The following is a 23,399-nucleotide window of genomic DNA, read 5'->3' as shown; positions in this document are numbered from 1 at the left end:
GATTGTTTAAGCGCTGTGTGACCCTGGTCTGGAAAAGCGCTATACAAATAAAAATTACTTACTTACTTACTTACTTACAATAGAGGTCACATATCTATTTAAGGCACACTCAAATAAGCACATTATTTGCCCTTAAAAACCGTAAATTAAGTGAAATAAAATGTATAGTACACTTTTGGAATTAAAGATGTAAAAGTATAAATAGCCAATTATTTTTGTTTTGTTTTGTTTTTTTGGAGCATTTATGTATGTTGTTTGTATACAACTTCTTGCGGTATGTTATAACAATTATATTTGAAATACAATTTTATATTTATTTGTCTTTTATTTTCGTAGTTTTGGGTTCAACACATTCATGACCTAATCAATCCAACACAATCTTGATTAATGAGTGTCTGTGAGATTCGATCATCTTTTGAACGACACCTCGCTGGAGGCGGGGTTTTAAACACAAGGCTGCCTGTGATTGGTTGAAACGCTGCCGTGGCTCCGCCTCTTCAGCGCCATGTAAACAATCACAGACTGGGCATGCGTCACTGGAATAATGGAGGACTGATGAAGACTGTATATCTTACTCCTACTCTGCTTAACGCGAGGACCACCAAACTACTCGTCCGCATCGTACGCCACCGTAAGTACGAGCCTGGCGGTGAGTGATAAGTTTGTGTTCGGATGAAAGAAGTGAGCGCAAGTTTTTGTTGCAGAGTGAAGGGTCATGAGTGAGCCATGTTTGCTAGTGTGCTAACAGAGAGAGGTGCAGCTGTCAGAGCTCTCTCTCGCTTTTTTTCTCAACTCACTTCTCTCACTCTTCTCACATCCGTGACCTTTGACAAACGCGTCCCAGCGTCTCCGTGCGTTCCATAGGAGTTGTATTCGTTGTCAAACTGAACCCCTTCGGTCACAAAAAGAAGCGTTCTGACTGTTAGCAACTCGGCTAACGGAATAGCTCAATATTTTTCAGAAGAGCAACCCTCTTAGTGGGCCACAGGGTTTGACGGACGTGTTCGTCGGCCAATTACAGATGTGGATGTTGTTCTTGCTCCCGCCTATTTTTGGTATATGTCCCAAAACTACAAAGTAGTTGTGAAGGCAAAGGGAAGCGGAGAAAAGTAAGGTTATCTCTGCCCGTTACTGTTGTTTTTACGCCTGGAACTGTAGGATATTTGCGGGAGTTTCCCTGTGAACACACACATCTCATGTTAAGGCAACTGTAGAAAAGTTTTCAAGAAAAACAATGGTCTAGTACAAATACTATAGGGAAGTATAGTTCTTCACATGCTGTGTTTTTACGTATGCATTTATCAACTTAAATCTGAACTCATGAAAACTCATCCATTAATTGTATTTATTTAAGGGTTAGAGGGTTATTTTTATGGATATTATTGAATGTATTTAATAACATGTCTGTGTTTTACCCGTTAGTAAATGTAAGTAATTTATATTTATAGAGCACTTTTCTACACCAGGGTCACAAAGTGCTTAAACAATCAAAACAATAATCAATAAAATATATACTTAAAAGGTCAAGACAACACCGAGAACAACACAGAAGTTCCAGAAAATCAAGGAAAAGCCTGCACAAATAAAAATGTCTTAAGATGTTTCTTGAAAGAGTCAGTAGATTCCATCTAGTGTAAAGATGGAGGAAGATCATTCCATTGCTTAGGAGCAACAGCCTGCTACTACTGCTGCTACTAATAAAAAATACTGTTGACGGCAAGGACAAATTGATACTAGTCTGTATTAATCTCAAACAGAGTTGAGTGCTTCTTTAATGCTGTTCTTGTCTATTTACAGTGGCGGTAAACTTTCAAGATGACCACGGACGGTTCAGCCCAGTGTGTGGACTACAAGATCATGACATTCACCCCTTCAAAAGAGGAGTTTAAGGACTTGAGTCGATACATAGCCTACATGGAGTCCCAGGGAGCGCACAAAGCTGGGATTGCCAAAGTAAGTAAGATGTCAAAGCTGCAATAATCCATGAACTTGTGACCACTTGTGAAATATCATAATCAATCAGATTGAGTAACAAGTTCACCAGCAACTGATTTCCAAAATTGTTATATTTTTTAAATAAATCAATATTTCAAGGAAGGCTAGGGTTTCATCTGTTTATCCATCTATCCATCCTTCTCTTAATTCAGAAGTTTAATTAAATTATTTAAAGGGTTTCTCTAAGGGGACATATTTATGAAGGCTTTTCATTAAAAAACCCTTGCATTCAGTAGCAGAGACCTTGAACATGTCAGATCAGTTGGCACAAACATTCTTTTTGGCTCCAATTTTCATAGACAAGTATGGACTTCTCAGTTCACAAGCAAAATTATAGGCTATTGGTTTGATTTTGAATTGTAAAATATAAACGTGATTGTTTTCTTTTGCTTGCACATTTGCAGGTGATTCCTCCAAAAGGCTGGAAACCCAGAAAGACGTACGATGATATCGATAATCTTGTGATCCCAGTTCCCATTCAGCAGGTTGTGACAGGCCAGACGGGCCTTTTCACACAGTACAATATTCAGAAGAAACCGCTAACTGTCGGTGAATTCCGTAAGATGTCAAATTTGGATAAGTATGTTTAAATTGGAATCCTTGTTGAAGATTTTAAGTTGGGTCTTATGAATTTAATCTTAATCAATACTCTCTTCAGGTACTGTCATCCGCAATTTGTGGACTATGATGAATTAGAGAGGAGATTTTGGAAGAACCTGACCTTTAATCCACCTCTTTATGGGGCTGATGTTAGTGGGACCCTTTATGATTCCGTAAGTAGAGCAAGAATCTGAATGACAAATGTTAGTGTATCCTCCTATATTTTGTTGATCTGTTCATTGTAGGACGTGTGTGAATGGAACATCGGTCGCCTTAACACCATCTTGGATATGGTGGAAAAAGAGAGCGGGGCGAAGATCAATGGTGTAAACACACCGTGCCTGTATTTTGGCATGTGGAAAAGCTCCTTTGCATGGCACACTGAGGATATGGATCTGTACAGCATTGACTACTTGCACTTTGGAGAACCTAAATCTTGGTAAATGCCCTATAGACTGATTTCAAAGTTAATCAAGAAATTATTATTGGACAGTTTTTGTCAAGTTACTTTTAAAAAGGACATGATATTGGTTCAAATTAATATAAATGAATATCTATTTTGCCATAATCTCACTCTTCAACATTGCCCCCTCAGGTATGCAGTCCCCCCGGAGCAAGGGAAGAGGATGGAGCGCCTGGCCAGAGGTGTGTATTTGGTTAATCACATGTTCACATATTGCATATCTGCTGAGTGAATAATTTATTCAGCACAAGAAATTACGCAAATTGACAGAATAATATATGTAGATCCAAGCAATAGTTGTTTGATGTATGTAGATACAAGTATATATTTGTAAAGGGTCTAATTGTATTTACCCTTCTTTCTGCCAATAGGATTCTTTCCTGGAAATGCTCAAGGCTGCGAAGCCTTCTTACGTCACAAGATGACTCTCATTTCCCCTTTAATACTGAAGAAATTTGGCATACCTATCCAGAAGGTAAATAATTCAACGTTCTTATTTTAAATAAATTGTGTTAAAGTTGATGTACAATTGATTTGGAATTGTGTCTTTTTTTTTTCTTTTGTGTTATTCACATGTCTTTGTAGGTCACACAGGAAGAAGGCCAGTTCATTGTGACGTTTCCTTTCAGCTATCATGCTGGCTTCAACCACGGCTACAACTGTGCTGAGTCCACCAACTTTGCTACTCAGAGATGGATTGATTACGGCAAACAAGCGACAATGGTACAAAAAAAAACAATCTATCTACTGTATATTTTTAAACATGAAACCTGATTAGAAATGCCTGGAGAACAATATCTGTGTAATCATTACCTGGAGAATGCTTCTTAAATCTATTCCCTTATCCTTCTGTCAGTGCACCTGCCGCCAAGACATAGTCAAGATTTCAATGGATGTGTTTGTGCGCAAATATCAGCCAGAGCAATACAAGCAATGGAAGGTCGGTAAGGACGACACTCCCATTGACCACTCCAAACCTACACCTGAAGCGGAAGAGTTTCTTAAAGTCAAGAATGAACCTAAAAAAGAGTGCAAGGATGAAGCTTCTTCTGAAGAACTTCCACACCAGGAAGATGCCAGGTAGATAAATACTCACGATAGTTTAGTGTCACAATGGCCCTTCCATTTTCCAGTTGACCAACATTATCAGTCTGACTGAAGTTCTTTTAATAATTCACCTTTGCCTCACTTGCAGTCACCCAAAGCCTGAAGCCAGGGTTAAGCGGAAGTTTGAAACTGTTGAGGCCGCAGCAGTGGAGCAACCAGAAGTGAAGGAGAAAGATGAGGTGGAGGTGAAGAAAGCTAAGCTGAGTTCAGCTTTTGAAGCCGTAGTCGTAGTCGAGGAGAAAACCGGTAAGATGTCGTTTAACGTTTTGTTTTGAGGAGACTTATTATCATGATGATAAAAAAAGTTATTCAATGTGTTGAATATATATATTTAAAATGATTGTCTAGTGTTTGCTTTTCTGTGCCAATCGTTCAAGTTATATATTCTCTTTCTATACAACAAACCGTGATAATATTTCATGCCCTGTTCCTTTCATCAGACCCGCCAGAAGAAAAGAAGTCTGGGTTAGAAAAAGATCCTGTCCGATCAAAAGCCCTGTCCAAAAACAAGAAAGCTTCGAACAAAAGGTGTCCTTTAAAAAAAGAGAAGAATGGTCTTCCAGTAGAAGACCCACCACATCTAGTGGAAACGAAGGAGGAAGCTCCGTGTGTAGTTCAGAAAGAAGCTGCTCCTGAGCCAGAGTTGATCAACAGCAGCAGTCCAGCAGGTAAACAGTTTCAGAGGACTCTGAGTCCTGCGGATGCCCTGCATGTCCACAGCTATGCCAAAGGAGACTATGCAGAAGAAGAGACTCCAACCAAGGAAGAGAGTGTAGATGATGAGATGGATGAAGACGACAAGCATGTCGGCAAAGTTGTAAGTAATGCACACATGTTTTTACAATAAGAAATAAATATACAGTCATCAAATTATATATGTGAATCAGTAATCTGCAGAACGGATTTAATGAAACCAGTAACATTTTCATTAATCACATGTCACAATGTATTTCATATTTTTAAATAATTATTATTTCTGTTTTTAGATTCTTTCTTTTTTCAAAAAAGCACTTCAGTGCAGCTGACATTAGTTCTCAGATAAAAAGCTTTTCAATCAATTTTTCAATCAAAGCATTTTCCTGTATCTTGGTTGAGAAATGTTTCTGGTATATTAACATCAGTTTAATGTCCTTGCTGAAGAAAACTTTACGAACCTTCAGTCATTATGCTATTCAGAGGAGCTCTAGGGAGATGTTTTGGCAGCTTACAACACAATGTCCTTCAAAACGGCAGCAGCATTCTTTCATGCTTACAAATGGGCAGCAGGGGACTGTTTCAGGCTCAAGTGCATCATTCTGATGGACTCGGCATTGAACAATTTTTTTTTTTCTCATTTAATTTTTTTCAGTCCATATTATTATCCGCATCCACATTTTGATTCAATTGTTAAAAGCACTAATTACATTTTTATATTTCTGGTACCTTTTGATACTTCAGTTTGAGTGGTACTGTAAGTCCACTAACGAAAACAACAATATGCGACTCAAAATTAAAATGCTTGCATCTATCCAGCTCTAATGTATCTTGTCCACGTTGACTAGAGAACATGTTTATGTGCAGCAGGAGACAGAAATCGTGACGGGATCAAATCGGGATCAGAAGAAGGATCTCGGACAGTTGCCTGGGCACCATCCGCTTATCAAAGATGGCACAAGTGATGAAGGTTTTTGTCTTTCTGTTAATGCAGATACGCTTGATATTCATCGTCTTACTCACGTTCTTGCCCTTCTTCCCTCAGAAGCTCCGGAGGACTTGTCTATGGTGGAGGAGGAGGGTCTGGAGGGCGAGAGTTGGGCCAAACCTCTGGCTCACCTGTGGCAGAGCAGACCTCCCAGCATGAAGAAGGAGCGAGAGTACAACCGTCGAATGGGATCAAAACCTCCCTACTGTTCCATCTGCTTGCTGTTCCACACGTACAAGCAGGTCCAGTCCTTCACAGAACAACTTTCAACCGATACTTAAGAACTTTTGAGTTGTAATCTTTACTTATTTCACTCCAGATTGAAGGTGTTAATAATTCAACGGCGACGGCAGGTGAACGGTTGAAGAGCAAGCCGCTGATCCCAGAGGTGTGCTTCACCACCACCACAGAGGAGGACTCCGAGTCCAAGGATCAGGCAGTCAGTCCATATCTAGAAGAGGACGGGACCAGCCTTCTCATCAGCTGCTCTCAATGCAGCGTGCGAGTCCATACAAGTCAGTGTAGTGCTCTACATTTTTCATCCTTAACACAACCTTATATTTTTCTTAGAAATCTTACATAACCTGTGAAAGTTTAGATTGGGTCCGGACCATGTTAAGACTCGATAATCCTGGTTAATTTGCCTTTTTTTTCTTCTTTGGATAAAAGGCTGTTACGGTGTGGATCCTTCCTGCGTGAGCAAAGATTGGAAGTGTGTGCGCTGCAAAGCCAACGCTCTGAAAGAGGTCAGTGAACGCACCACAGGCTTCATGATGTAGAAATATTAAACACAGGTGTCAGCATTCACACCACTTTACTATAACAGGAAAAAAGAAAAACGTTGAAGTTGTTAAACGTTGTGTTTATTTATGTTGAAAGAGTCTGAATTGAGGATGATTGATGGCTGTTTTGCAGACTTGCTGCTTGTGTTCACTGAGAGGTGGAGCTTTGCAGAAGGCCAACAACAACAAGTATGTGTTTCTTGTTTTTGACGTGAGCTTCGTGATTCATGATTCTTAATGCGTTTGGCTTGCCGTGTGTCGCAGGTGGGTCCACGTGCTGTGCGCACTGGCCGTCCAGGAAGCTCGATTTGTCAACGTTGCCGATCGCTGCCCCGTGGATCTGAGTGGAATCCCTTTGCAGCGATTCAAACTAGTAAATAAAAATGTTTGTTCTTCGTGAAAAGACTTCTTAGTTGAAGTTTTAGTGTAAAATGAGGATTACCTAAATGACTGAAGTAATCACTTAAGTTTTATATGCACTTGCTTGTGACAATCATCCGAACAGTTCAATTGATTGAATGTTTTTTAGAGCAACGGAAGATTCAAGCGTCTTTGTTTGCTTCCTCTCAGAAATGCTACTACTGTAAGAAGCGGATGAAAAAGGCCAGCGGCTGCTGCGTGCAGTGCTCTCACGGCCGCTGCCCCACTGCCTACCACCCGACATGTGCTCAGGCTGCAGGCGTCCTCATGCAGCCCGACGACTGGCCCTTCGTCGTGCACGTGACCTGCTGTCGACACAAAGGTCCAACTCAGATCGAGGTAAGAATCTGGACCTTGAAAACGCATTTATTAAAAGACTCTTTGGTTTATACTTTTTTTTAATAATATTTTAGCGCAATAAAGCTGCAATGCAAGCGCTGAGCGTCGGTCAGAAAGTCATTTGTAAGCACAAGAATGGCCGATACTACCAGTGTGACGTGGTGCAGCTTTCTCAAGAAACTTTCTACGAAGTCAACTTCGACGACGGCTCTTTCAGCGACAATCTTTTCCCAGAAGACATAGTAGTAAGTGTTCTCTAATACTTAGTCATCTGACTAGTAAAACTTATGTAAATGTTTCTATGGATCGAAAAACATATTCTCTGCTCCGTCAGAATCGGGATTGTGCCCAGCTCGGACCCCCGCCCCAGGGGGAGGCGGTTCAGGTGCGGTGGACGGACGGCCTGGTGTACGGGGCCAAATTTGTGAAAGCTCACGTCACACAAATGTACCTGGTAAGATTGGTGTTTTTTGTTGTTGATTAGTCAGATTTTACAGATTAATAAATGTGTTGGACAAGCAGTAATATTATATTATTAACCACACATTTCCCTGCTGATGCTTCAACACTTTTAAACAATCCAGCTCAAACTATTTCCTTTAAAAAAAATTAAAATTGTTTTCTTTCTTATCTCATCTCTTTATCCACAGGTGGAGTTTGAGGACGGCTCACAGTTGACCGCCAAGAGAGAAGACGTCTACGCTCTGGAGGAGGAGCTCCCGAAGCGGGTCAAATCCAGACTGGTCAGTCCATTTAATCTGTGGCTAAATGTTTTGTTTTGTTTTCCAACATCTTGGCTGATTCGTCCTTGTTTTCCACAGTCCAAAGCCTCAGACATGAGATTTGATGGGATCTTTGAAGAGGAGAAGATCATCCGAGAGTCCAAACGGCAAAGAGTCATCAACTCGCGCTACAGGGGCGACTATATCGAGCCTGTCATATACAGAGCCATCATGGAGTAGCTTTGCTTCGAGACTAACTCTCATACACACACACACACATGCACACGCACACAAACACACATACACACCAGCAGCAGCAGCACTGTTGGTAAAAACAACTGTGCTTCAATTAGCAGCTAACCACTGACCACTTCCTTCAGGAATTTTTCTACCTGCTTTCTTTTCGTTCTTCCTACTCAGAGCTGCGTTTGCTTATTTGAACTCCGATTTAAGGAAACTGCAGCATCTTAACTTGTATTGTTCGACAGAGAGCTGGCATGAAGCCCTCAGACTAAACCTTTCAGTAGCATCCAGCCCAAACGCTGTCCGCAGTAATGAAAAACATTTTCTCCTCGTGCTCAAGAATGTCAGTCTGGTGGATTTTGCTTCCTCAGTGCGTCCCTCCAATGGTCCACAAAATATATTTATTATTCAGAGAATGTATTGAAAAGTCCACAAACCCCATCCATAAGCTTTTATTAGTCCCTTAAGTGGACTTTGAGCCCTTTTTATCTCCTCACTCACATCAATAACGTAACGCCGACTGTCCAATAATTGCATAGTGTTTGATTTCCTCCCGTTGTGTTAAATTTCTTCAACCCTTAATTTCACCTCCTAGAGTTTCTACTGTGTGCCGGATGAATTCATTATAGGAGTTCACTTTGAGTTGATGAAAACAAGAGCGGGAGAGTTGAGATTCATGAGTCATCTTTGCCAATCTTATTATTCCTCAGTAATGCTCAAAAACAGATGGTGGCAAACGATCAGGTTTCCATTTACATGACGAACCTTTAGGCAGCTCTGAATTCAGCACTAAAAATCAGTTTTTCACGTCCTTAAACAGACTTGGATCATGAGGCACAAACAATTTATCTTGGACTTAAATCTTAATGCAAAATTTTCTTTAAATTAATTATTGATTCTGTGATTTAGGTGTGATTTTGATGATATTTTGATATTACTTCTAGATTTTATATTTGTTTACAAAGAAGCTAAATTAAAAGTAGAAAAGGACGATGGCTACCTATGTTTTATTTATCTAAAGTTTTGAAGGATTGTTGTTTTATAACTATTGATTTGAAATGGGCCACACAATGATTCAAACTTCTGCCACTTAATGTCTCGTATAACATTATTTATTCACTATATTGTCTATCATGGATCACTTACTGCAACAAATTGACTTTTTTTTTTTGTACTGAGATGATGACACTGATGGTGCTGACATTTCTCTACAGAATGTTGATGAGAAAAAATATTTTAACAGCACAATGAAGTTTTACATCATACATCAACATTGTCTGACAAGTACCATCCAGTTATTTCTTCGACTCCTTTCACTGTTGGTCTCATTTTTAACATTGGCTTCGAGAAATGATTTAGAGAAACGTTGATAATCTGCGAGGTAATGGACTGATGATCCAAAATCACATTCCTGTCCTGCAAATGTACGAGACGATAAATAATAAGGTGCTAAGAGGAAAGTGCAGTGAAAGCTGCCGTAGCAGGTGAGAGATGGATTTTTCTATTTTTTCTACTCAGAAATTTAAAATATTCATAGAGATTTTTTATATCGATTTGTGCTCCCTCTTCTACTGAAAGTCTTTGCACTTTGATTGAAAGCCAGTTTGCGGGGACCTGTGAATATTTGTGTGCTGCCATCACTCGATGTTTTAGAATGTTCTTTGTACATAAAAATACGTCTTATAAAAAAATGCTCTGTTCATATTAGGCACTTGTTCATTCCCATGTTTGCAAATGAATGTTTGTCGTCAGTGGACAAACGCTTACTCTTCCATGAACAACATTTATACTCGCAGAGAAGGTTTTGTTTCTTGCTGTTTTGTAAAACATGTAAATATCATGTAGTCTGTCTGCAGACCCCCAGAATTAAGATGTCCGCTCGTGTCCACTCATGTTATATGGAAACATTTCCAGTTGAAGCATTTTATAACAGTCATGGCTTTGTTTTAAACATAAATATATATTTAAAACTGAGTCTCTGTCATTCTATTGTTTGTCTGACTCCGATCAATGTATAGACAATTTTATGCTCGTGCTATACCTTGTGTTGTTCCTAAGGGAACACTTAAGAAAAAATACTTCATCTGAGTCATCAAGCAACACTACACCTGACACCATTTGATGAGTTAATGGGCACATGCTTGGCCTAAGAGTGTCCTTGACTCCGTCTCTGATTCATGAAGAAACAAAACACCCGAAAAATGTAAATGTATGTATCACAAAGTATGAACATCAGCTTAAGTTGATGGAAATTAAATTTCCTTAGGGGCCCCATTTTATACAGTGGCTGTTGCGAGGGGCTGTCAAGCAAAAAGAAAAGGAGTGAAAAAGTATAAAGTCCTGCTAAATGTGTTGAAATTAATTTATTTAACATAACTTTTCATTGATCAACTATTAACAACTATGAATAATGATGGAAAAAAATCAAGTTTATTTTCTACATGGTCTTTGACCTCATAAGGGCCACATAAATAAAGCCACGAGGTCAGGCGTATGTTGTGCCTCACGGAAAATGGTTAAATACGATTTAAATAAATATCCAATCAAATTGTAAAGAGAAGTAATACTCGCCAAGGTTAAGCAAACTGGACAAAAAAAATATAATATAAAATCAGAATCGGATCAAGAGATCAGGCAGATAAATAAACTAAATGGTGACACTAACCGTGTCTCACAAACTTCTGCAGAAGCGCGAAGGACCACTAGATGGCAGTAATGACTTCCTGCGTCGCAAGAGTTTGACTTCCTGTAACTCCATGTGGTAAACAAGCGCATGTGTATCTCCTGGAAGTGACAACATGGACTTCAAATCCAAATGGACCGATATCCCAAAAGCTCCCAGTTTAAAGAATCTGACTGACAGCGGGTTCGGCCGCTTGAAAGACACCCAGCATGCACCGGTGCAGGACCTGACGAAAGTACACATCGAGTCCTTTGACGAGGCGCTGATAGACGGACTGAGCAAAGCTGTGCAGGTCAGTCTTCAAACTACCGGGACAACATGTTTTAAATTCAATCTAAGAATAGAAACCAATACTTCTAATTAAAACCACTGTCAAGTCCAACTTTAGATGTGTTGATAATAAGTGGAAAACATTTTTATTTCATGAGATAAACTACATAATTTAATACTAATTTGAAGCTAAATGTGGACAAAACTAAACTCTGGTTATTGCTCCTGACGATAAGGTTCCAGTGTTGAGTCAGTACTTGACTTAGGTCAGTCTGTCAAACTGAGCCTGAGAAACCTGGGTGTTGTATTTGACAAAGACATGTCTCTAGTTCAACACTGCAGAAAACTGACCAGAAACAGTTTCCTTCAACTGAGGAAAATCTCTAAACTTAGGAGAATGTTGTCACAACATGATCTGGATCTTATAATCCATGAGTTTGTGTCTTCTTGTTTAGACTATTGTAACAGTTTGTTTTCATGTCTTAACAAGAAGGATCTGTCTCGCCTCCATTTGATACAAAACTCTGCAGCGAGAAATCTGACCGGCTCTAGTAGAAGAACTCACATTTCTCCGATCCTTAAAACTCTTCACTGGCTGCCAGTTTCTTTCAGGATCAACTTTAAAATTCTGGTTCTTACTTCCAGATCTATTCATGGTCAGACTCCTCCTTACATCAGTGATCTGATCCAGCCTTACACCCCAGCTCGGGCTCTGAGGTCTGTGGATCAGAATCTACTGATGGTTCCTGAACACGGTTCAGGACCAGAGGAGAGAAATCCTTCCAGACTGTTGCTCCTAAGCTTTGGAACGATCTTCTTCTCTCTCTGTGTATGATGATCTACTGACTCCTTAAAAAAACATCTTAAGACTTTTTTATTTGCTCAGGCTTTTCCTTGATTTTCTGGAACTTCTGTGTTTTTCTCTGTGTTATCTTGACCTTTAAGTATATATATTTTTTTTATTGTTTAAGGGCTTTGTGACCCTGGTCTAGAAAAGCGCTCTTTAAATATAAATGACTTACCTACTTACTTAATTAACTGTACTACTGTAATTTATTTTAGTATTTTCTGTTGCTATTGTTTGGTTTTATCAGAAACAGAAACTTTTTGTTTACTGAAATGTTAACTAGTTTCTCACTGTACTTTCTAGTAACCGAGATGACTTGTTTCTCATCATGGCTGTCATTTTGTTCAGGCGATCCCACCTTTAGAGTTCACGCACATGAATGAGAGAATCACGCTCACTTTCGTGGACGCCGTCATCCACAACCCGGTTGTTGCCAAAGGAACGTTTTGCACGGAGATGAAAGTGTTTCCAGCGGAGTGTCGAGGAAGAAGATGCACCTACAGAGGAAGGGTTGTGGTAAGGAGCAGATCTCAATTTTGTTAGAAATTCCAAACGCACAAGTGAAGATTAACTTCAAGTTGCTTTTTTTTCCCCTCAGTTTTGAGTTTAAAAAGCTAAATACAGGTTATTAATCTGATATTAAACTGTTAGTTATCCAACCGTACTTTCTGTGCTCAAATAAACATTTAATTTGGTGGATTTCTTCGCAGGCCGATGTCAGTTGGTCAGTCAATGGAGTCCCCAAAGGTATCATAAAGCAATCCTTGGGCCTGATCCCCATTATGGTGAAGTCCAAGCTGTGTAACCTGCATGGAATGTCCCCGAAAAATCTGGTTGAACATCACGAGGAGGCTGAGGTGAGTTTTTGATCTTCACTATTATGACTTGTTACCTTGAGTTCTTATTGATCAGATGACTCCGAACAGGAAATGGGCGGTTACTTCATTGTCAACGGGATCGAGAAAGTCATCCGTATGCTGATCATGCCGAGGAGAAACTTTCCAATCGCCATGTCCAGACCTAAGTGGAAGTCCAGGGGTCAAGGTTACACTCAGTATGGTAAGATTATTATCTTATTATTTAATGAATGAGAGTGAGGTGTATTTTTTTTTATCTAACTTGACTTGTATGAGTTTAATAAGATTGTTTTAGAAATTATCTTTCAAAACAAATAACCTTCTAAACAGACTTGTTGTCATTAGAATATATATGTGATCAGTGTTGGTGAAGCTTCTTTGAAAGCATGAATACTGTGTGTTCATTAGCCTTCTAGTAGTTTCAAATAGCTTCTGTCCCTAGAGAAATGTAGTTTTTAAAATAAAAGAAGCTCAGAAGTGCCGTTTAAATATTGAATGGTTGAATTTAACATTTCAAATGTTCTTTTGTTGTTTTTTTCCAAACCTTTAAACTTTCAAAATGTCAACCTTTTTTTTTTAAATAAATTTAAAATGTTGCTTATTTTTTTATATACAGTAATTTCATTTAATAATTGATATATTGAAAGGTTTAATTCATTTTTATTTAATAGTTAAATTTAATTATTCTGATGTTTTTTCAAAGGAATGGATTTTCTTTTTTTAAGTATAAAGTTTTAATTATTATTACAATAATTTAAAAAGTACATTCTAAAGTAAATAATTATAAAAATGGTTGTATTATAGTGCCACCAGACAATACTAAAAGAGTATCACATGATGACATAAAACCACTGGTGTGTCAGTTAAGGTGTTGTCCAGGCAATGTTTCAACTTTATTTCAACGTCTGTTGTTAAGAAGGTTTAAGTGTGTGCGCTTAATATTCCATAACCATCATTTTATGATGGTCAGGGTACTAGTTCCAAACGTGTCAGCATGTATTGTATTTTTCAGAAACTGCCTCTAAAACGAGCATAAAACTGTCCTCACACAAAGCATGTCCTCCTGCAGGTATCTCTATGCGCTGCGTGAAGGATGAGCACTCTGCAGTCAACATGAACCTCCATTATCTTGACAACGGCACCGTCATGTTGAACTTCATCTATCAGAAGGAGCTTTTCTTCCTCCCGCTGGGCTATGCACTCAAGGTGTGTAATCAACGTCGGCTAATGATTTTTTAATGTAGTGTTCTGGGCTGCTACAGAGAGATATTTGAATTCTCCCCTCTTCTGGGATCAAGGATGTTATTAATTATTAATGATTGATGGTGTCAAAATAATATAAATGCAACTCATGAACGACTGCCATCACAGCATGAGGATTTATTTGAATTGCTTTGTTGATATTTAGATGGATGCATAGATAGAGAGATAGACTTTATTCATATCTCTGGATGTTACAGCAAGTTTCATAAAAACAAGAACAACGTGCGCATAAAAGAACAAAGTGCAAGTGAAGACAAAGTGCAGGTGTAAAGAACATGGATCATAAGGAAATAACACAAAGAAAAGGAAAAAGGATATAGAGATTAACATAGAATAGAAAACATAATCCTTTCACTCCTGCCTTCAGATTCGAACCGAATTATAAAGTCTAATAACACGAGGAATTAATGAGTCCCTGAGTCTATTAGTGTTGCATCTGGGGAGGAGCGTTCATGCACTCCAACTCCACTGAAGATCTTCATGTGTTAAATTAAAAGTAAATGAAAAAAACAATAAAACACTACTTTCAAAATTGACAAAAAGTAGAATAACCATCAGATCTTCACCATTGAAGAATGATTTCAACTCACTTAGATTGAAGCTCTTTCTGGATCGTTCACTGAGGTCTTTGGTTATTTGACACCCCTGAAATGCAGCAGAGTATTTGGAGTTGTTGTAGTGTTGCATGATGGGAGTTGGGGGTATTAATCATTTGATTCTATGCATAGTTAAGTCGAGATAGACTTTTTCCAAATGCCATGATAAAAGCACAGCGCAATCACTAATAGAAAACTAAACCAGTTATTTTGCTAAAACACAGAGATAACATTGATATAGTAATATATCCCTTTTTTTTAGGTTGTCACCACTGTATCAATTTTCTGTTTCAAATTTATTTTTCATGTTTCATTAAGTGTGTGTGATAAAAATGAAATGACTGTTCATTTTGGTGTTGCAATTAATCTCCTAGCCGCTAGATGGCAGCAGTCATTACATCCCCGCAGGTAAAGGATCAATGAAACCCCTTCAGATCTGAGCGATAACTGAGGACAAGAGGATACTGTCAACTCAAGCTGCTTTTAAAGCTGATTGTTAAGATATATTTTGGTTTTGAAAGCAGTTGAGACTTTGTCGAGAATCATGTGGTCTGTAAATTCGGCAACACCGTAGTAAAGTTCAGAACAATACTACAATATATCCTTGTTCCTATGGTATTGCAATATATCGCACCGTTACCCTTGTATCTTGTATCATGATACTATCATGTGACCGGTAATACTGTGATGTCTGTGCAGCCTTGAACTTGATAAAACATGTAATCCCATTAATCCAGACCTAAAACGTGTGTTTGGCTCCCAGGCTCTGGTGGATCTGACAGACTTCCAGATCCACCAGGAGTTGATCAAAGGCATAGAAGACAACTCCTTCTTCAAGAGGTGCATCACTGAGATGCTGCGCACCGTCGTGGAGGAGGGCTGCACCACCCGCAACAAGGTGCTGGGGTTCCTAGGAGAGCGCTTCCGGGTCAAGATGACCCTCCCAGAGTGGTACACGAATGAGGACTGTGCAAACTTCCTGCTTGAGTATGTTTTCAACTTTCTAAACATCATCACTGTGAACTGTAAACGATGGAGTTACATTTATTTTCTGTGCCCAGTGAGTGCCTCTGCATCCACCTGAAGACAAACATGGAAAAGTTTCACATGTTGTGTCTCATGACCCGGAAGCTCTACACGTTTGCTAAGCAGGATTGTTCGGAGGAGAACCCCGACAGCATCATGTGTCAGGAGGTGCTCACTCCTGGTCAGCTGTACCTCATGTTCCTCAAGGTTGGTCTACGACAAACATGTGAGACTTTCAAAGGTTTTGAATGTAATCTGCAGGATCTTCTTCATCAGTTCATCTACAGTAGCTTCGCTCTTCTTGATATGCTTCCGATAACCCTCGTCTTGCTTCCTCGTAGGAGAGGATGGCCACCTGGTTGGGGTCCCTTAAGTTGTCCCTGGAAAAAAGGATCAAAATGGCGAGCATCAGTTGGAGCTCTGAATCCATCCTAAAGATCTTCAGCATGGGCTCAGAGCTGACGAATCCATTTGAATTTCTTCTGGCTACTGGAAACCTCTCGTCCAAGACTGGTAGGTGGACCCACAATGGATGTGGACTGAAGGGTGGATGGTTTAGTGACCCCTGCTCCTCCTCCACGTCTCAGGTCTTGGCATGCTGCAGACCACCGGCTTGTGCGTCGTCGCCGACAAGCTCAACTTCATCAGATACTTGTCGCACTTCCGCGTCGTGCACAGAGGAGCGGCCTTCGCCCAGATGAGAACCACCTCGGTCCGCAAACTCCTGCCAGAGTCCTGGGGCTTCCTGTGCCCGGTGCACACCCCGGACGGAGAACCATGTGGCCTCATGAACCACATGACGGCCTGTTGTGAAATCGTGGCGAAGAGCTCTCCCACCACATCTCTGCCTGCCCTCCTGTGCTCCCTCGGTAAGAACTTGACTAAAATACATTTAAGATTGTAGGTTACTTGATTTACTTGATGTCGATTCCTTCAGTTTAATCTTCTTTTAGTGTCAAATCACGAGTTATCTCAAGACATTTTCTGGTGTCAGTAAGAAACATCTTAAGACGTTTCTATTTGTTCAGGCTTTTCCTTGAATTTCTCGAACTCCTGTGTTGTTCTGAGTATTATCTTGATCTTTAAAGTATGTACTTTTTTGAGTATTGTTTTGATTGTTTAAGCGCTTTGTGACCCTGGTCTCGAAAAGCGCTATATAAATAAATATTACTTACTTACTTACTTACATAAAAAAAAAATGGGTCCAAGTCGATCACAATGAGCAACATTGGCGAGAAAAATCTTTCCTTTAACGGGAAGAAACCTTGAGCAGAACCAGACCTGGTGAAGGAGAAAGTAGAGTATTTCTATAATGTATCATGTACAAATGTGTTTTAGCCTTCAGGCTGTTTGAGAGAAGAAGCAAGGTGTCTGAATGTATAGTGATAGTTGTTGCACTGAACTACATGTACGTCTCTCAGGAGTCACGCCAGTGGACTGTAGTTCAGGTCAGGACTTCTCAGACTGCTACCAAGTCGTCCTTGATGGGGCTTTCGTGGGTTGGCTGGAGGCAGAGTTGGCCCCCGTCGTGGTGGACTCACTGCGCAGGTTGAAGGTAAAAAAAACAAAACTGCAAACAGCAAAGTTTGAACTTGTTTTCTTTAATGTACATTTGTTATGATCCGCTCTCTAGGTGTTGCAAAAAAACAAGATCCCTCCGTGGACTGAGATAGTTCTGGTCCCCAAGACCGGCAAAGCCAGCATGTACCCGTGTCTGTTCCTCTCCACTACGCCATGTCGTATGGTGCGACCGGTTTACAACCTGTCTCTGGGGATGCAGGAGATGATTGGCACCTTTGAGCAGGTATCTATATTTTATATTTACAGTCGATTATTGTGATTAAGGATTCGTACTGAAGTTCGGTACTTTTTGGGTACCAACCTACCTTGTGAGCAGGTGTAGAGTAGGCGATGTTCCATGGCTCGCTTAGACACGCTTAAATACGTGATGATGTCAGTAGCAGCGAGTTCCTTGAGTTACAAAGTACTTGTTTGACACATTCCACTGGGGGGAACGTCACGTGTTAACATACATAATTCTGTCTCGTGAAAAGTGACATTTAATCGCTCAGTTTGATTTTTGATCACTCAGAAAAAAGTTTGTGAAAAGACACTCAGCAGAGTGCACGCACGCGTATACTGCCCCCTGGCGGTTCCTCCAGGAACATGCGTATTTGGTGCTTACTTAATTAAATCAATTATTAAATGTACATATGCCCACTTTATTGAACGAGTCCTTTTATTTTTATTTGTTCCATTTGTATAATGTATGCAATACAAAAAAAAAAACGTGTTTTTTTTAACACTACTGGCAATAAACATTTTCTAATTTTCATATTATTGAGATTTGTTCTCTAAACATAATACTGTAATTGATTTAATTGATTTAAAAAAAAAAATCGAAATGAAACCTAAATTACTGAGGTGTTTATGATCCGAACTACAGACAAGTTATTGAAAGAGGAATATTCTAACATTTTTTTTATTTGAAAAGCGAATTATTTCGGAACTCGAATGTTTGTATTGCATCGTACAGTTGTGCGTTATTATTAAAGTAGTAAAACCGCTTCAGCCAATCAGCGGCTTCGTCACATGTAGCGCGGACCCTTCCGTTGGTCTCAAAGTCACATGTGTCGTCAGACCAGGAAATGAAAGAACGGAAAGTGATTATGTTGACGAAGATCGTCTTTTTGTCAATATAAATGTTTTATGTGTGGTACAAAGTATCATGGAAACATTCTGTTGACGTTTCTTTAACCCATAAAAAATATTTTAAAGAGACGTTCGCATATGCCGCGTGTGACGTCATCACGTAGGAAGTGGGGGGGACAGAATTTGTACCTACAACGGTACCAAAGAGAGCCGATGTCGCTGTATTTTAAGTACCAAAGTATTGGTTCTTGTGACAACCCTAGTTTCATTAGTATATAAAATAAGAAAAAAACATCTGAGTGAATCGAGAAATCGAGGGTAATGACACTATTTATTTTATTATTTAGTTTAGTTGTAAACTCCTCTTCAAGAACACCAACATGTCAACTTTCTCGGGCAAGATCCAAGCCTGTTCCTCACCGACTGTGTCCTCTTGGCTTGCTCTGAATGAGCAGATGAGCCTGGACACACAGATATTTCTCAGGCTGTAATTGTAAATTATTTTATTTTTCTGTGACAAAGTACATGTAACTAAGTACACTTAGTGTAGTGTGAATTGCATTTTAAAGTAGAGCCATGTAAACTTTGTGATTCAAGGAACTCGCTGCTACTCATTACGCCATGGAAAATCGCCTACTCTCAAATCTGGGTACCCTTTCCTAATCTCATTATATCATATTGTATATGCATCGTGGTACATATGGTATCGCCAGAATCCGATCTCTGAGACACGCCTCTAGTGTTGCATCGTGGGTTGGATGAATAACAACGTGTTCGTGTTGCAGCTCTACCTCAACGTGGGCGTCCAGGAGTCCGAGATCCAGCCAGATGTGACCACGCACCAGGAGCTCTTTCCTCACAGCATGCTCAGCGTGGTCGCCAACTTCATCCCGTACTCGGACCATAACCAGAGTCCCAGGAACATGTACCAGTGCCAGATGGGTACGTTAAGGCTCTCTAAAGTCGACTCAAGAATGTCTAACACTCTTGTGTGTGTTCAGGTAAACAGACGATGGGCTTCCCACTGCAGGCGTTCATGGATCGCTCCGATAACAAGCTGTACCGCCTCCAGACCCCTCAGAGCCCCCTGGTCCGACCCTACATGTACGACCACTACAACCTGGACAACTACCCAAGTGGTACCAACGCAATCGTGGCAGTTATTTCCTACACAGGCTACGATATGGAAGACGCCATGGTAGGTTTGTCTTCCTCAAACACTGTCGTAAAGCACGGAAAACGTCTTCAGCAATACTTCATTACAGTACATTAATTTTTTAATGTGTGTTTACGAAGAAACTATCGTTGTGGTGGAGACGACTGCATGTTCAATTGTTGAGCGTGATATCATCAGTTATTATCTACATGTTGGCACGAATGTGAAAGCTGATCTGTGCCGAGTGAAAGAGAAATCCAAGTCTCATGAATGCTCTCACACTGCTGTTTGGCTTTATGGCTAAAATATCTCTCAATGGGTCTCAAACTTAATTAAGACTGGGCCGCTGACAAGGCTTTCTGTAATTTTAGAACTTCTTTAGAATCTGCTTCTTTTTTTTTGTGCAAGTTACCATTTCAAATGTAATCTATTTAGTGTCCATATGGTATGGTAAGGTAGGTAGAACTTCAACTCCAATAGCCACAGCAAATACAGCAATTGTTCATAAAAAATAATCAAAATATAATAAGAACAAGAACAAAGAGAAATAAAGAGAAAGAACAAGATGATACAATCTAAGTCTAAAGATAAAGAACATAGATCAAAGAAAAATAACAAAGTCAAAGGATACAAATACTAACATAGAACAGAACATCCAGATACTTTTACTCCACTCCTGCCCCCGAACTCAGAATTGTACAATTTAATAGCCCGAGGAATGAATGAGTCCCTGAGTCTATTTGTTTTGCACCTGGGAAGGAGCATTCGTGCACTCATTCTGCTTCTCTGCTCACTGATGACAGTGTTCAGAGGATGATCATCTTCCATGATGGACAGTAGTTTGTTCAGTGATCTCCTCTCAGCATCTTGTAATGCCTAGTTTAGAAGAACATAATGTTTCTGTTTCAGTAATCAGAATTATTAGAATGATTTCCTAAATCATCAACTTGTATAACATGTGTTTATCTAACAGGCTTTAAAAGATCCATCTGTGTCTGTGTGTGGTTTACCAGCTGCACAGAAGTTGACCGGAAAGCCCTCCAAAAATCATTGTCTGTTCACTCCCCACCTTGGAAGAACTGTGTAGATCTCGCTGCCTTAGTGTGGCTTAAAAGATTCTAAGGGACCCTTCCCACCCAGACCTCCCAAAAGGAACAGTTTTTATCTGAAAGCCATGACCGTGCTTAACTCTAAAGTTCATTTATAATCACCAAATGTGCTGCACTCTACTGTTCCGCCTTCTAATATTTAATGTCTGTAATGTGTGTCTATCCTTCCTCCGGGTCTCTGCAATCTACCGCTTTTGATCTGTTTCCTGAGCTGATTTGTACTTTGGTACTTTGTGGGTGTCTGTGTGGTGTGCGTGTTTTATGTGCTTGAGGTTAATACTTGTGGAGACCGTCTTTTAGTTTTGTTTTTTTCTTAATAACTTGAATAATTTAGATTTTTTTGTTTTTGTTTTAATGTTTCATCATTTTATTTTTGTGTAGTTTATCAGTTTCTGGCCATTTTTATCTCCATTTTTTTTTTAAACTGCTTCATATTAACTATATAACCAGAGCTTTATAAATAAAAAAAGTAAAAGTGATAATCTTAATTCCTTAACCATCTGAGAATGAATGAAGGTCCGCAGAATATCATGAAATTTAAATGTTGTATGTTTTCAGGGTCATATTCTAAGTTCATCCGCTGGTTTTAGTTAAAACTTTTTTTTACTCTCGACATTAATTTTTTATTTATATAAATTCATCTTTTTTTTCTGAACAGATAGTCAACAAGTCGTCGTGGGAGAGGGGCTTCGCTCACGGCTGCATTTACAAGACCGTGCTGGTGGACCTAGCAGAGAAAGTCAAAGGAGAAGACATGGTGGTGTTTGGTGGCAGTTCAGACGACCCCCAGGTGAAGGGAAAACTGGATTCAGACGGACTTCCTTTCATCGGTTCAAAGATCGCGTACAAAGACCCGTTCTACAGCTACATCAACCTCAACACCGGGCAGAGTTCCGTCGTCTACTACAAGTAGTCTTTCATTCTTTTATGGAAACAACTCAGATTCAACTTGATTTCAAAAACGTTTTCTTCCCTTCCAGAGACCAAGAGTCGTGTGTGGTGGACAACATAAAGATCTGCGGCAACGACACCGGCACCGGGCATTTGAAACGCATCTGCATCACCGTGCGTGTGCCCCGGAACCCCACCATCGGCGACAAGTTCGCCAGTCGTCACGGCCAGAAGGGCATCCTGAGTCGCCTGTGGCCCGCCGAAGACATGCCCTTCTCGGAGAGCGGGATGAGTCCGGACATCCTGTTCAACCCCCACGGCTTCCCTTCTCGCATGACCATCGGGATGCTGATCGAGAGCATGGCGGGCAAGTCCGGCGCTCTGCACGGCCTGAGTCACGACGCCACGCCCTTCACCTTCTCCGAGGAGAACTCGGCTCTGGAGTACTTCGGGGAGATGCTGCGCTCCGCCGGGTACAACTACTACGGCACCGAGCGTCTCTACAGCGGCATGAGCGGCCTGGAGCTGGAGGCGGACATCTTCATCGGCGTGGTTTATTACCAGCGCTTGCGTCACATGGTCTCCGACAAGTTCCAGGTGCGGACCACGGGGTCGAGGGACAGGGTGACCAACCAGCCGGTCGGTGGGAGGAACATCCAGGGAGGGATCCGCTTCGGGGAGATGGAACGTGACGCTTTGTTGGCTCACGGCAGTTCTTTCCTCCTCCACGACCGTCTGTTCAACTGCTCGGACCGCTCGGTGGCTCAGGTGTGCGTGGACTGCGGCAGCCTTCTCTCCCCACTGCTGGAGAAGCCTGCCCCCTACTGGTCCTCCATGCGACACCGCAGGACTTTCTGCTCCCTGTGTGACAAGAGCGACTCCATCGACTCAATTTCTGTCCCGTTTGTGTTTCGCTACTTTGTCGCAGAACTAGCTGCCATGAACATCAGGGTCAAACTAGAGGTGAAGTGATCATGAGAACGTGGAAAGAAAAACGTGTGATGGGCGCCAATAAAAATCAACGCTGTGTAATCAATAATTTCTGTACTTCCATAAACTCATTTTAATCTTTAATTGATATTTTTCCATTAAATATGTTAATATAATTTAAGCTTTTTCATTATTGTAATGCTTGAAAAAATGTAAATACATTTGTGAAAACGTATGAATGTGTATTGTTACAAAAAAAGTTTTAAAAAGCTTTATTAAATGGCATATTTGGAAAAGAAGTCTTGACATTTAAAAAAAAAAAAACGGTAAATATATCACCTTGGCTTAAATACTAGTGTGAGAAAATATAGTTACATTCTGATGATGACCAAGATACTGTTTCAATATTCAACAACAGTGCATCGATTTTTTTTTTTTTCTTTTTTTCTTTTTACAAAAATAAAAGTATATATATATATATATATATATATATATATATATAATTAGGCTTTCAAATCATATTTGATTTGTACCGTTTGTTCCTAATGGTTCATATTGCATCAGATGATTAGATATTTCTTATTTAAATGTTGTTAATTTTTTTTCCTGACCTAAATTAAAGTCAGTATATTTTATCTTATCTATTTGTTAGACCTATTTAAAAAAAAAATCCTTAGATATCAGATTTTATGAGCAAAGGGTTTTTTGGTGTGTTTAAAAGAAAAAAATAAGCCAACCACCTCTTCACGTCACTGGGCTTTAAAAGT

At 40.0% G+C, this 23,399-nt stretch overlaps 2 protein-coding genes across 6 annotated transcripts; both read left to right on the top strand.

The window, feature by feature from the left end:
- The first annotated feature begins 546 nt into the window (after positions 1–546).
- On the top strand, positions 547–10,316 carry LOC148085766 (lysine-specific demethylase 4A-like). 5 transcript variants are annotated; one of them, XM_087783818.1, is made up of 22 exons: positions 547–631; positions 1,798–1,953; positions 2,400–2,575; positions 2,654–2,768; positions 2,841–3,034; positions 3,191–3,240; positions 3,430–3,533; positions 3,644–3,781; positions 3,915–4,138; positions 4,254–4,411; positions 4,606–4,982; positions 5,726–5,828; positions 5,904–6,088; positions 6,166–6,361; positions 6,516–6,592; positions 6,762–6,817; positions 6,893–7,001; positions 7,199–7,387; positions 7,462–7,632; positions 7,722–7,841; positions 8,038–8,130; positions 8,209–10,316. In XM_087783818.1, exons 2-22 carry the CDS (start codon positions 1,816–1,818, stop codon positions 8,347–8,349), a joined length of 3,114 nt encoding a protein of 1,037 aa, XP_087639944.1. In that variant the 5' UTR covers positions 547–631; positions 1,798–1,815; the 3' UTR covers positions 8,350–10,316. The 5 variants fall into 5 exon arrangements, with proteins under 5 accessions (XP_087639944.1, XP_087639945.1, XP_087639946.1 ...); XM_087783819.1 differs by having other exon boundaries at positions 4,251–4,411; positions 5,729–5,828; XM_087783820.1 differs by having other exon boundaries at positions 4,251–4,411; positions 5,726–5,819.
- Positions 10,317–11,118: 802 nt separating this feature from the next.
- Positions 11,119–22,739, top strand: polr1b (RNA polymerase I subunit B). The gene is made up of 15 exons (XM_087783815.1): positions 11,119–11,327; positions 12,501–12,668; positions 12,863–13,009; positions 13,079–13,211; positions 14,079–14,215; positions 15,632–15,855; positions 15,930–16,101; positions 16,236–16,407; positions 16,482–16,763; positions 17,316–17,449; positions 17,528–17,698; positions 19,332–19,488; positions 19,548–19,744; positions 21,470–21,720; positions 21,792–22,739. Exons 1-15 carry the CDS (start codon positions 11,151–11,153, stop codon positions 22,672–22,674), a joined length of 3,405 nt encoding a protein of 1,134 aa, XP_087639941.1. The 5' UTR covers positions 11,119–11,150; the 3' UTR covers positions 22,675–22,739.
- The last annotated feature ends 660 nt before the right edge of the window (positions 22,740–23,399 follow it).

The sequence above is a fragment of the Callionymus lyra genome, chromosome 2 (assembly GCF_982586985.1).
Source record: "Callionymus lyra chromosome 2, fCalLyr1.hap1.1, whole genome shotgun sequence".
Lineage (NCBI taxonomy): Eukaryota > Metazoa > Chordata > Actinopteri > Syngnathiformes > Callionymidae > Callionymus > Callionymus lyra.
Note: the sequence above shows the minus strand (reverse complement) of the source record. Positions and strands in the feature narration are given on the sequence as shown.

Bases quoted from the DNA above. Each gene is read 5' to 3' on its own strand.
- LOC148085766 (XM_087783816.1), top strand. From the start codon at position 1,816: ATGACCACGGACGGTTCAGCCCAGTGTGTGGACTACAAGATCATGACA. The intron at 3,241-3,429 runs GTGTGTATTTGG...TTCTGCCAATAG, and splicing joins GATGGAGCGCCTGGCCAGAG to GATTCTTTCCTGGAAATGCT. The intron at 6,818-6,892 runs GTATGTGTTTCT...CGTGTGTCGCAG, and splicing joins CAGAAGGCCAACAACAACAA to GTGGGTCCACGTGCTGTGCG.
- polr1b (XM_087783815.1), top strand. From the start codon at position 11,151: ATGGACTTCAAATCCAAATGGACCGATATCCCAAAAGCTCCCAGTTTA. The intron at 11,328-12,500 runs GTCAGTCTTCAA...CATTTTGTTCAG, and splicing joins GACTGAGCAAAGCTGTGCAG to GCGATCCCACCTTTAGAGTT. The intron at 19,489-19,547 runs GTACGTTAAGGC...GTGTGTGTTCAG, and splicing joins CATGTACCAGTGCCAGATGG to GTAAACAGACGATGGGCTTC.